The sequence below is a fragment of the Spodoptera frugiperda genome, chromosome 25, assembly GCF_023101765.2.
Source record: "Spodoptera frugiperda isolate SF20-4 chromosome 25, AGI-APGP_CSIRO_Sfru_2.0, whole genome shotgun sequence".
Lineage (NCBI taxonomy): Eukaryota > Metazoa > Arthropoda > Insecta > Lepidoptera > Noctuidae > Spodoptera > Spodoptera frugiperda.
Genome location: NC_064236.1, coordinates 12,546,567 through 12,560,583, shown reverse-complemented (window position 1 = coordinate 12,560,583; position 14,017 = coordinate 12,546,567). Strand labels below are relative to the sequence as shown.

The 14,017-nt window shown below is 34.7% G+C and overlaps 1 protein-coding gene across 3 annotated transcripts in view; it reads left to right on the top strand.

The window, feature by feature from the left end:
- Nucleotides 1-14,017, top strand: part of LOC118261859 (forkhead box protein L2) — a 59,836-nt gene that overhangs the window by 6,019 nt on the left and 39,800 nt on the right. For all 3 annotated transcript variants that reach the window (XM_035572864.2, XM_035572873.2, XM_035572881.2), the window contains exon 3: nucleotides 13,267-13,378. In XM_035572864.2, the coding sequence (XP_035428757.1) occupies nucleotides 13,267-13,378 (112 nt within the window). The remainder of the gene's footprint in view (nucleotides 1-13,266; nucleotides 13,379-14,017) is intronic.

Here is a 14,017-nt window from a genome sequence, read left to right as displayed (position 1 = left end):
AGCGAGACCGAGAAGCAAATAATCCGATTTGCTCTTTTGAAGATTGGGATTTTATGAAAAAACTTCTATCTCTATAACTACAAATAAAGTTAATTAAATTCGGTAGTAATCGAAAACCGTACGGTTTTTGTTTTGGACATTTTACGGTTATTTAATTGCGCCAAAATTACAAAGAAAACAAAGACTTTGACGGCATATAACTTTTTAATTGTTTATTATTTTACAAATGTAAAACGGTACTGATAAAGTTATTAATGAGACAAAATGATATTATGTTTAATTTTGAATACACAATGCCAAATAGTGGTGGAAAACCACCCCGGAATTTGTATGGGAAAAATAATTACTAGAGCCACCTTAGTAATCTTTTGTTAAGGTAACATTACCTACTAAAGAGTACCTAGATACAATGAATAATGTTGCAACTGACCTCAATTAAATAAAACGTAATAGTAAATATATGATATCAATGTTATAATAATGACGAAAGTGAAGATCGATCGTCAACTGCTTCGTATGCATTTTGTCAATATTGTGCTGACGCGACGGAAGCTGTTCCTTGTGAACGTGTTTAAATATCTTTACTCAATATGTTTGAGGAAAAGTAGGTAATTAAACCGAAACCTAAATGAGACTGAACATCTTCTTGCTATTAAATATCATGACCCTCAATGATTGCCAATTATTCAAGAAAAAGTAATATTAAAAATACTTAATAGCTTTGTGCACTACATTTTGGCTCAGCGTGTCGCCCAGTAATTAATTGTGCGAGGTTATGGTATTATGGCATAATAAACAACATTGTTGACTTTAATCACGTCAATGCAACCGTATGTTGGTGTTAAGTTAATGAAATCTGATACTTGTCTTCACAATGCACTTTTTGTGGCTATTTGTCATCACACGGATTGCTGAATTGCTTTTTCCTAACTTAACGATATGATTGTGTTTTTAAAATGTTTATTTTGTTCTAGATATATTTAAAACCGTTGGATGATCAGTCCCTGGCGTGGCTACTGAGTCCTAGAATGGTCATTGTCATTTCATTGCACATAACCGAACAAAAATCAAGCTAAATAATTTACCAATGTCATTGCTTGGTCTAAAATTATGCTAGGCTTTTGGTAGGGTCTCACTCTATCATAGAGCATTAAAAAATGGGAAAAGAAACGTAATGTCCCTGCTTGATCCATTTTATCATGTCAATTCTTTTTAACCTGCTTCTCAAACTCTGAACAAATTATTTATATCTAGAAATATTATATACTCATTAGGTACTTACATACGTATGTAATTATCCTTTACTAGTGGTCGCCTAGTGGTCGAAATTCGACCATATACGATTTAATTTACAATACTTACCACTTAACATACGTTCAAGGATAATTTTTATTTAACGAATTGCTATTAGTTTTGTAAAATTCAAATTAATATATTCCGGCGCATCATGAACAGGAAAACTCTATTTATATGAGACGTGAGAATATCATCGCAATGTCTGTCGATTTTGACGTTTTGTCAAATACGATCAGATACCTACTATGCATGATAGTGTGTGTAATGTTTTATTTATTGATTTAATGTACTTTATAAGCATTATTTTTGAAAAATATTAGCGTTCTGCACTTCTCCTACACATAAACTATAAGTGTACCAAATTTTATGCTCCAACGTCAAAAAATAAAAAGGGGTCCAAAGTTTTTGCATCACGTATTAATATATAGATACCTTCCCGCATATAATTCGACATGGGGTTAACTTTTGTAGTAATAACGAGTCTGTTAGCTTCTTATACGTAGTTTTTATTCGGGGTTAGTTTGTATCTTCAAAATTTTTGAACATGTATCATTGCTGCTTCAAATGGCTAGGGAACTGGTCGAAGGATGTTTTTACAAATACACATTTTTTTTTCAATTCGTTGAAATGTAGGTAGTAGGTATGTGTGACAGAATGCCGAATTACTCAGACTTTTGTCTACAATCAGTCTTTTTATATGAATAGTACTTTTATCTCTTTTATATTTTAGAACCATGCCTCTATGATCTGAAAGAGATTTAGGTAAGCATTATTTGTACCTATTGTTTAAACGCAAAATAACTACCTACTTATTTAACATAAGGACGCCATGCACAAATCACATTGTGTTAAGAAAATGCGAAGCTAGTCGAAGTAACCTGCACGTGCAACATATTGTTCAGTGTTTGTACATTCGTTCAGTGATCGTGGGTGGCCCTGTTCTACTTTTTTACATATGTATATTTTACTCAAGCGTCAACTTTCATTCGGAACTTACCTCCAACCGAGATTCAATCTTAAATAAGGGATGTAAAGAACTAAATTAACTGATAAAGTTAAAAAGTAACTTATCGGAAATATTGCTAAGCCATACAGCTAATTCAGTTCTGTACAACATACAATGGGCCTATTTCACGAGCCAATTAACTTTGTAGCATTTTTATTGGTTTTATTACACATGTATCAAATGTCTTGTAGATAGAATTGCATACAAAATTGCAAGTGTACGACACTTCACACATGTAAGTAGGTAGGTTTTACTTATGCCTAGTAGGACAGAGCATTAGTATTATATTAGTAGTACAGCATTATATTAGTAGTAATCATACGTTCAAGTTAGAAATATATAAAATATTTCTACGTATAAGGATTATTTCTACTACAGTTAAAATAAAGTCTACGAGATTATTGTGTAGGCACCTATTATAAAAATAAACAAAATAATGTAACATTAGCTTTAGCTTTTACATAATATAAAACATCCGCATGAAAATCAGTTGCGTACTTTTAACGATTTAAGCATACAGAGGGGAAAGATTGCCCATGCCACTTTTATCATTATCAAACAATTGTTGAGTCTCAATAATTGGTACCTGAATAAGCACGTAGTTGTGGTGATAGTAAAAAATGTGTATAATTTGCTCGTGAAATCAGCAGAGTCGAATAGTTTACTTTGAATTATCTTTTTAATAAATATATCTCACTAATAAATGCGAAAATTTCTGACTTTGTTTGGTTGTTTGTTATCCAAACACGTCAAAACGGCTAAAGGGATCGGGATGAAATTTGGAACAGGGGTAAATTGTGCTCTGGAATAATATGTTTCTTTTTATCCCACGTGTACGCTAGCAAAGCCGCTGCTAGTTATTTATATTAAGGAAATTATTTTGCGACGGCAACTTTCACTTCAAAACTATATAAACTCGGTGCTGTATGCTAGGGGTCACAAGAATATATTCAACTCAAAGCGTATCCTCATTGTACGGATATGATAATTTGGTCATTGTCATTTTTCATAACATTTATTTTGCCGCTTGTGATTTCTATAAATCAAGTTTAAAATAGGGAGGTACTTTTGACAAGAACTACATGCATAGACTAAACTTATTTTTTGTCACAATCAACTAAACCCATTTTTTTTGTATTGTTCTTCAGCTCGGTTTTGAATTTTTAATAGTGAGGCGGCAATGCAGTTTGGTTTTCGATAATTCTATCATAATTATTGTCAAATCGATTCATAAATTAAATATTTAAAATTGATTTAAAATATATGTACTTACATTGAAAATAATTAACGTTATTGTTTTAAAAACTATTAAACAGAAATTTTTTTAAAGTTCAAATAAAGAATCAACGCAATCGTGTCCTTTTACGGCCATTTTCAATAACCTATCTATCTGTAGATTTTGTATGGAGCTTATGTCAAAATACTATCTCTAGTAGGCAAATCTACAGATAGATAGGTTATTGAAACTGGCCGTTAAAGATGATTAACGTTTTTGTCTATTGTTTCTCTATTTTAAAGTACGATTAAAAAAATAAGCGAATAATAGACTATGAGACAAGCTGAGCTGTGTGATAAGTGTTGCCAAATCAAACTATTAGAATTGCATGACAATTTGTAAATAATGATATGACCACCAATATAAATTATGGCCAATTGCTATAAATGTTGTTAATATAATACAAGCTCTACAAAGAGACGAGTGGAAGAAGGGTAGGGAGGCCTTTGCCCTGAAGTGGGACCATGGCTGAAAAAAAATATGTATAACACACTAGCAAACCCGGTGAACTCCGTTTCGCCAGCAATGATTTTCTCTGATTTCCTGCTTTTCTCTCTCTCTCTCTCCTAATTTTCTGAATTTTCTTGCTATAAACCTCACGGAGCCCGAGACTTTTCCAACGAATGCAAAGCCTTGAAAATCGGTTCGTGCGTTCTGGAGTTATAGCGTCAGGAAGGCAAACCCGACTTATTTTTATATTATAGATTACGGAAAAAAATCAGCTGTCTGGAATATCAATGATATTTGATTACCTGCAAATACTTACATATATTATTTTCGCAGTAGGTAATAATGATAACCGACATATCATTTTAGGGGAGGAGGAAACAGACAAATGGTCACTTATTTGAGAAAAGAAGAACCACCTAGTATGTATATAAGTAGTTACTTGGATTTGTTGATGCCCGTCGTGTCACACGACACCGTTATAATAAAAGAATTGGCTATTATTTATAATAACAAAATACTCGTAAATATGAATAAACAGAAAATAGACATACAAATAAATAAGAGAAAATATTATGGCTGGAGGAAAAACGTCTAGACCTGACGTGTTATTAAGTAGGTACGTCGTCTTTCAAAGTTCTGGGAAGCTGAACGTAGGCAGTATTACCGGTATAAACGATGAAGGAATCGTATCAAAACAAAGGTGTTGACGATTTATTATTACAAACAATCGGTAGATTGTAGTGACGTGTTAAGGCGTTAACAAACCTTATACTGTTACAGACAGAAAATAATAACTTATTTTGGCATACATTTATTATTGTTTTTCCTCTTATATCAATAAGTACCCGTAGTAAAGTTATGCCAACCTATACCTATTTCAGGTACCAGTAGTAAACACTAGTAACTATAATATATTAAAACTATTAAAATTAAGAAAATAATATTATTACATATTTAAAAAAATATCATATAATAGGTATAAAAAATATCTACATTTATTTAATTAATCTAAATTTAAATTACTTTTTTTATAAAAAAGTGTTCTTACAGTTTTAATGCTGAGACATTCTCTATGGTCTGGCTGGTAATAAAGACATTCTTTTTTCAAATTTGCATGATGCTCTTTTTTCACATTCGGAGCTAAAATGGCGGCGAATTTGTGTTTTAAAAGTGAAAATTGTTAATGTCGTAAAAATGTATGGTTATTTTTTATAAATAGTTAGTAATATTTACCAGCTATCGATTTGTGCGATGTATACAAGCATAATGTCGTTTTTGGGTTGTGTAGTTCGTGTCTATGTTAGTACATAGGTGAAGTCTTGAATTTTACTCTTGAATTGAGAATATATTTTGTTGCAATACTTATTGTAATATATTATTATGCCTTAATATTTATTTTATTCATTATGTAGGTGTGCATTTATTTATAATTTGTGGTCTATTAAATTGTTTTAAATATTGATGGGGGAGTGATTGTTGTCCTGCGTCGTTCGATTATTTTATATCGTAGGTACTAATCTTAAAATAGCGTTCAAATTGTGATCATTTATATATTATACATTAATTTTTATATTTCTACATTATAATTAGAACTAAGAGAGTTTATAAGTATAGGCGTGGGCGTGGTTCTGTAGTTCAGGATTTGAATTGTTTTATTTAGATCTTCTTTTTCGTTTCTTCATTACTGAAGGTCGTGTCTGCATAGAGAATCTTTCTTCTCTAAGCTCTTTCGCATAGCCCTCCATGAGTTCCTTTTAGATAGTAATTACGTAAGTATATGTATAGACAAGGCCGGGAGATACCGGTATTAACTACAGTCATGCCTTGGTAGTATGGGATTTTTTGTACAAAACTGACTGAATGCTTGCCTGCATATATTATGTGATAATAGGGATGTAACAAAATATGATTTTTATTGAGTATTATTGTATTATTGTATGAAGTAGGCATCCTGTTTCTGATTCTATATTTCTGAGGTATTTTGTACCGCTGCAACACGAAAATTTTATAATACGATAGATGGGCACTAATCCTATTAAAGCATCTATTCTCTATCGAAAATGGGACGACCATGCCTTTCACAGAGGATGATGCCCTTTTTATATCTATATATATAAAACTCTTCCGTTACTGAGTGACTGACTGACAGACAACGCACAGTCGAAACTACTGGTCGTAGACAGCTGAAATTTGGAATGTAGGTTCCTTGGGATATGTAGGGGAGCACTAAGAAAGGATTTTTGGAAATTCAACCCCCAAGGGGTAAAAACGTTTCTATGAAAAATCTTATTCCTTGGGTTTATAAACTTGAAACTTGGCATGAACACGTACATAGGCAAGTAAATATGTTTGACATTATAAGTTTTTTCAAACTACCCTCCAATCGTGATTTAGGGGTGCGATTGGGTGACTGATTTATTAACGCACAGCCGAAACCGCTCGGTATAGGAGTCTGAGATTTTGAATAGAGGTTCCTTTAGTAACATAAGTGAGCACTAAGAAGGGATTTTTGAAATGTCAACCCCCAAGGGGGGAAACGGGATAAACTGAGCCGGGGCTGCGGGAAAGTTCTAACGAGATACCGTGGCCCCGGAACGCAAAGGGCAACTGAAGGAACGAGGTGGGTTTTAGTCAGTAAAAGTCTGACACTCCCTTCCGTTCCACCCAGAGCGGGAGAGGTCATTTGATGATTTCCCATCCTTAAAAAAAAGACTTTGTATGACAACTTTCAGTCGTCTCTTTAACATACATAATAACATACATAATTATGTACATACATGCATAACATTAATAACATCACGCCTTTAAATCCCTATTTTGTGTTAACACTACCCATACAAACAGCTAAAAGGAAACAAGTGAAGAGACGAAATTTGTCCGCATCCATTTTCACCTAAATTCTTAACGTTAATGAGATTTACTTTTTATTATCAGGTCAACCTAATAGCCTCACATGTACGTATAACTTCGTAAGAATTTTCTTTCAACTCCTAACCGTTGAGGAGTTGTACCTTCCATCATCAGCTCATTCACATGGGATGATGACTATCAGACGCAAATACTTAAACAGATCTATGATATTGTCAAAAACGTAATTGCCTGTAAATTTGAGGTTTGCCCTTGATTTCCCTGGAATACCATCATCAGATCCTGACTAGGTAACAACGGGACCAACTTGAAAGTATACTCTACCGAAGCTAAAAGCTAAATCATCCCTGAGTAACACAGGCTATATTTAATTCCAGTTGTAGCAAGATTTTGTGGAAGAAAAAGCCCTGTCGAGATCATTAAAAAACCAAAACCATTTAATATAGGCAGGGTAGGTCAAGTTTAAGTAAAACGCCGTATAATTTTATAGTAATTTAACATTTTGAATAAAAATAAGCCATTACCAAATACCACAAACTCAGCTAAGGGTGAAGAAAAAGAAATCCCATCAAAAACATCCTGTAAAAAACCCAAGTCTCGCAGCTCAGTCTTTCTACCGTCAAAAGTTGTGAGATCCATGTAATACCAAGTCGGTTAATCTATTTAGTGTCTACTTGAAGGACCTTCTGTCTTAAGTTATTACATAAGTTATTATCATGCCAATATTAAAAATATTTAACGTTTTAAACAAATAGATCGACTTGGACATCGCTTGATTTGATTATTAGTATGTATCACACTACACAGCACGACGGGCCAGCGACCAACAGGAACGAGAGTTTCAATCGCGTGAGGCGCGAGAGACTAAAGAATCTAATATAATATTGTAATATTCATTTTGTTTTCATGCGATGTCCAAGTCGATCTATTTGTTTAAAACGTTAAATATTTTTAATATTGGCATGATAATAACTTATGTAATAACTTAAGACAGAAGGTCCTTCAAGTAGACACTAAATAGATTAACCGACTTGGTATTACATGGATCTCACAACTTTTGACGGTAGAAAGACTGAGCTGCGAGACTTGGGTTTTTTACAGGATGTTTTTGATGGGATCTCACTTCTTTTTGTAGAGCCTTTCTTTTTGATACCATCTACTTCTAACGAATTTTGTTAAAGGTCTTATGATATTTTCTTATTTTTATATGTAGTCTTCCTCTTTTTCTTTTCCGGTACTACTTCTTGAGCTTCAGCCACAGTTTTTCTCAAAGCCCACTCCCTGTCTCTATGGACTTTTCTCGGAGGCTTTGATGTCTCAATTTTTGACAAGTCTGGACGGTAAATACTTCTTAATCTGTTGTATTCACAAATTGATGATTCCTGCGCTTTAATACTTCCAAAGTCGACATTAATGAGATGTAAACCAACTGCATAAATAACTTTGTAATCCCATATATTTATATGGGATTACAAAGTTATTGATGCAGTTGGTGTATTTGGAAAACTGGACCGAAATTACAAAATATTTAAGTTTTCCCATGATTAAGACACTAAACTCTATATGTATTCCAAATATGAAGCTTCTAAGTCTGCTAGAAGTGCCTTGGACTTTTGATGATCGGTGAGTCAGTGAGTGACAAAATTTAGAAACTTTAACAAGTTGTCATTCTTAAACTACTGGTTCAAATTGACTGAAATTTTAAATATTCCGTGTTTATACAATGCCGGATTAGTTACTGAAGATTCAGGTTTCTTGCTTTATCCACAACCGAATTATAGGGGGTCGAAAAAGGCCCGAATTGCTTCGAGAAAAGGATGGTACGGCCGTGCCGCTTTTTTTGCTCGACTTGGCGGGGGCACGGCAGTGCCCAGATTTACCATGCCACGCACCACATACACGCGTATTACAGCCAGTGCCTAAGGAGGTTGGATACCGCTATAGTACATGAAACCACCTTAAAATATATTTGGTCTTAAGTATTCTGCCATATGTTGGTCTATACATATAGTCTGCTACAGAGCAACCAAATAAGAGCAAACAAGACGATTCGATTGAATAATTTTTGTTGTATAGCTACAATAAGCCTGGGCATTACGATCTACGAGGATGAAGTTGTGGGCAGTTAGTCATAACTAAAATTGTTTACAAGAATGGAGTGGTAATGTCTGATCTATTATAATTATTGTTTACCGTTTGCAATCGAAGCATGGGCGGTAGCTATTTTTATCAGACTTCAAAAAAAGCAGGACTAGTATCCATAATTATTTTTTCCCATTGGCAATAAATCAGAATATAAAGATGTGTCCAAACACGGCGTGCAAAGTGCGCGGCAGCTACGCGCGGCTTCGCGGGACACAAATTTGCCGCGCGACTAGTTTAAACCTTCTGCGCGGCAGTGCTGCGTGGCAGTGCTGCGCGGCAGTGCTGCGCGGCATATTCGAGACACGCCGCGCTCTTTATTTTGTATTGAAACTACAATGAATGCGGCCGTGTGTAATGTCGCTGTGCTTATTATTTGAAAATTAAAGGCATAAAAGAAAGTGTATTCAATAAAGGCAGTGTTGGATGCGACCACTCTTTCAACAAAGAACAAAGAATCTGGAAGACACTACACTGTTCGCGGCGCACGTCGCGCGCGGCACGTAGCTCGCGGCTGCCGCTCGAATGCCGCTTTATGTTAGGACACACCTTTAGGATAATGTGTGGTCCCAAGTAAATCGAAGGTAGAAGGAAACGTTTGGGCATCGATATGAACGATGACTTATTGTTATCTTTAAGGCCAGCGCCCACTGCCGGCACGGCACGGCATGGCACAGTACGGCATCCCGCGGCGTGCTGTGGCATCCCGTGCCATGCCGTGCCGTGCCGGCAGTGGACGCCGGCCCTTATATGACTTTTGATAATTATTCATAGTTCTTCATCATTAATATTTAGGATAAATAAATGATGAAGTATTCAGCAAAGAGCTTGAATACGAAAGCTTAGTGGCATAATATACACAAGTGGTCTTTGGCCGAAAACCATAATCTTGTACGGACTTGACAAAAATATCGTAAGGCCCTAAGCCTCTCCGATATTGATTAAAAATAATTATTAAATATAAAAGTAAATTCGTTTAGTATAGTAATGAAGAATAATAGGTGCATTAAGACAAAGTTAAAATTGTATGTATTTTAAATATTATATTCGATAATTTAATTTAATTATGTCATAATAAGACAGAATTCTTGTAATGCGAGTCATTTGAAGATTGTGGGCTTCAAAACGCCCATTAATTACCACGCTATTTTCGTTTAATCCCACCCTGCGATCCACTGTGTCGTCTTGTCAGTATCGTAGGTATATTTTTTGAATCGCAATGATAGAAAAATAGAATGTTATGATAATCTACTAGGGTAAAGTATAAAATAATGCCGATGGCAGTTTCAACCATACTGTCAATAATATGATTACATTAATATTGTATAAAAACTGTTTCTTCAGTGAAAATAAATGAAAATGCCGCCTCTTCTTGAAATGTTGATAAACTAATGTTAATTGACCAGCGTATCATTGACAAGGTATTCTTGGTTGATGTCCAACCAAGAACATATTTTTTTTCTCAAAACAGTGAACACGTAATAAATGTCTTTTTGATATTGTATGTGATGATACAGTCAGATCGATAAATTTTCTTATGTAATAAAACTTCTTTCTTGTTAAATATTAAAATACTGTTGTTTATTTTAAATGATCAAAACATGCATTCTTCAATAGTTTTATATTTTACTAATTATATATCGGATAAAAAACTGTTGGATTGACGAAAACTTTTATTCCTTGACCAATATTTCTTTATATAGTAACAAGAAAAATGGCCTGCCAGTGGAAATCTCGTATTTATATTCAGATTCTAATTTTTTGGTACAGGAATTTTTGTCAAGTGTCACGATGCAGCAAATAAATATTGGTCGTGAATTGGAGAAATGAATCGATCTCGCTCTTATATAGATGATTCCAAAATTTTATCTCTTTCGCCCTAATAGCCGGCTGACAAACATGTATCAGCGGTTAATAGGTGCGCTCACGCAGCTGTTGCGAACAAATCAGCTCGGATATAGCTGACACTGTCAAAAAGCTAACGCTTAGGCGCAGTTTACAGGCGATGAGCGATTACCGCTGTATTATTCTCTAATTCAGTTAATTCATTTTGTATATTTGGTATTATTCTCTAGGCGAATATTTAGATAACTTATACATTTCGAATGCAATGTGAAACATTTTATTAATCGGTTATTTTTAAAGACATATGTATACTGTGGTATTATATTAATTTACAATAATATTTTTTACACAAGCTAGTTTTTACTGTACAAGAATTGAGTGCAATATACAGTTTTGTAAATCATTTGGGAATAGCCACTTTATAGATACTATACACTCAATTCTTTAATATTGATTTACGTTTCAGTTAATAGTTACGCTCTCCGCTCGTGTTTCGTACTGAGACGTAACAAGCAAAGACATTACGAGGAGGGTCGACTCGTTCATTCAAGATCGGAGAAAGCATCCTACGTATTTAAAAATAGACATTGTAGAATATTTATTGGCCATCTCTTCGGGATTCGATTTAATATTAAGATTAGAAAAATATAGTACGCACGTGTTTACACGATGGATGCTAATTTGTTCGTGGTTATTAATATTTCTTATTGATATTGAAGAACGCGCTTATTTATTTTTAAATACAGGGTGTCCGGTGGCAGAATTAGGATTTTAAAATTAAATAATAAAAAAACGGCAAAATATTTTTTTTTATTTCAATGACTATAACAAAGAAGAGAATTGCGGGTTTTATTTCTTAAAAAATATTTTGTCTAAATGTTGACCATCACGTCGGACACACTCTTGGAATCTGGCTTCAGTATTCCGCGCCACTCGCTGGAGAAGGGACGTCGGGATACCATTAACCTCGCGAACGATATTTTCTTTTAATGCTGAGATGGTCGGTGGGGCGCTTTCATAAACTTCATAGGGGTAAGATCCGGTGACCTGGGTGGCCAGGGGATGTCAGCAAAACGACTTATTAATTTGTTAGGGAACAAATCGCAAAGAAGCGCCATGGTCTCTCTAGCAGTGTGAGACCTGGTTCCATCTTGATGGAACCAGGTCTGTGAACTGTAGGTAGGATGTTGTCTTAATATTGACAGAAAAAAATCGGTAAGCATTCGCCGATAAGAAACAGCGGTCACTGTAATGACTTGTCCTTGACGATTTTCAAAAAAATAGGGACCGATTTTTCCTCTGCTTGACAATGCACACCAAACCGTCACTTTGGGACTGTGAAGTGGCTGTTGATGTTTCAATCGTGGGTTCTGTCCTTTAGGTGACCAATAACGACCGTTCTGTTTATTTACACTTCCATTTAAATGAAAATGGGCTTCATCACTTCAAAAGATTGTGTTCACCGTACGAAATCGCTGCAACATTGTTTCGCAGAAACTTTTGCGCAAATTGTAATCATTAGGCTTAAGCGCTTGCACAATTTGAATTTTTAAGGGGTGAAATTTAAGGTCCTTTTTCAATATTTCGTGAACAATCGTTTTTGGGAGCCCTAGAGCAGCCGCTCTCTTACGCACGGACTGTCGCGGGTTATCACGAAAACTGTTTGCGACGACTTCGATGTTGTCATCAGTCCTCGACCTTCGACTGGGTCCCGGCCGCGGATTATTTGCTGCTGAACTTGTTGCTCTGAACCTCCGCACCCACAATCGAATCAAATCTTCGCTTGACGCATCACGTAACCGTCGGATATTGTACCGCGAACAAAATCTTCGACGAGCAATAGCACAGGAATCGTTCGATTGCGAATGCACGTTGTTCTCCCGTCCACTGCGACATCGTCGCTAAGGAACCCGCATGACGAATCGAACGAGACCACCCCGTCCGCCCCTCCGCTAACGGTTCGAAAATAGTTTGAAATTTAAATCCTAATTCTGCCACCGGACACCCTGTATTATTTATATAGGCTCTGTGTTGATTACCTATATAATTAAAAATCAATACAGCTGTGTTATATGTAGGTATTATATACAGTATAATCAATTATACATCAATCAACAAAAATAAAATAACATGCCGTTTTCATTAGTTACAATTACACAGAAAATAGTGTTTAAGGCATTATTAAAATTTCTAATTCTAATATCTACTACATACCTTACCTAATATTTATTTAAAATTGTATTTTTGTCGGATTCCTAAAGTGTTTGTGTTGATGGTTATTTAATTAACCAGTTCATTAATTATCTTTAAAAAAAATAATTTTTAAAGTAAAAATTTTTGATGACGTTACAGTTTTCATAATCATGTTACTATTTTTTAACAGGAGCTGTCAATACACTCTGTATCAACACATGAACTACTGAAGCCCAAAGATGAACCCTCATATTCACTGGCTGCTTCTACAAACATTTGCTCCGTCAGCTTACATCACACAGGTAAACAGTTTAATAGTTTAAAATTTCACTTATACAGTTAATGGACTTAGACATCAGCCACGATCGACCCACTGCAGGGCAAAGGCCTCCCGACCCTCCGTCCACTCCTCTCTGTTAAAGGTTTTTTTGAGAATAAGACTTGATACTTGATATATTAATAAGCCTATTAATTAATTGTGTTTAAAAAATAAGTGTTATTTATATTGAGTAGTGTGTAGGTGTATAAGAGATCGTTATTGCTATTTAATTCATGGAAAAGTTCCACTGTAAAAGTGCTCAATTATAAAAACCTGATGTTTTTTATTTTTGCTTTCTATAAAGTTTATACAGTAAATACTTGACTCAATCATATTAAGAATTCTAAGAACAAACAATATTATAGGTGCGTATCTACTCAAAAATACATTAGCTGTCTCGATGAAAGTTGAATACACTTCTTTAAGTATTTTTAGTAGTTATTCTGTTACCGACATAAATATATACAAATCAATAGCTGTTCGTTAGTCTCGCTAAGCCTCGAGAACAGCTGGACTGGATTTGGCAAATGACAATGCCAGAATCTTTATAGAGCTTTGCCCCACCAAAAAATATATTGTACAGCCATGCCAAATGTAGCATTCTTTTGCTGTTCTATTAGTG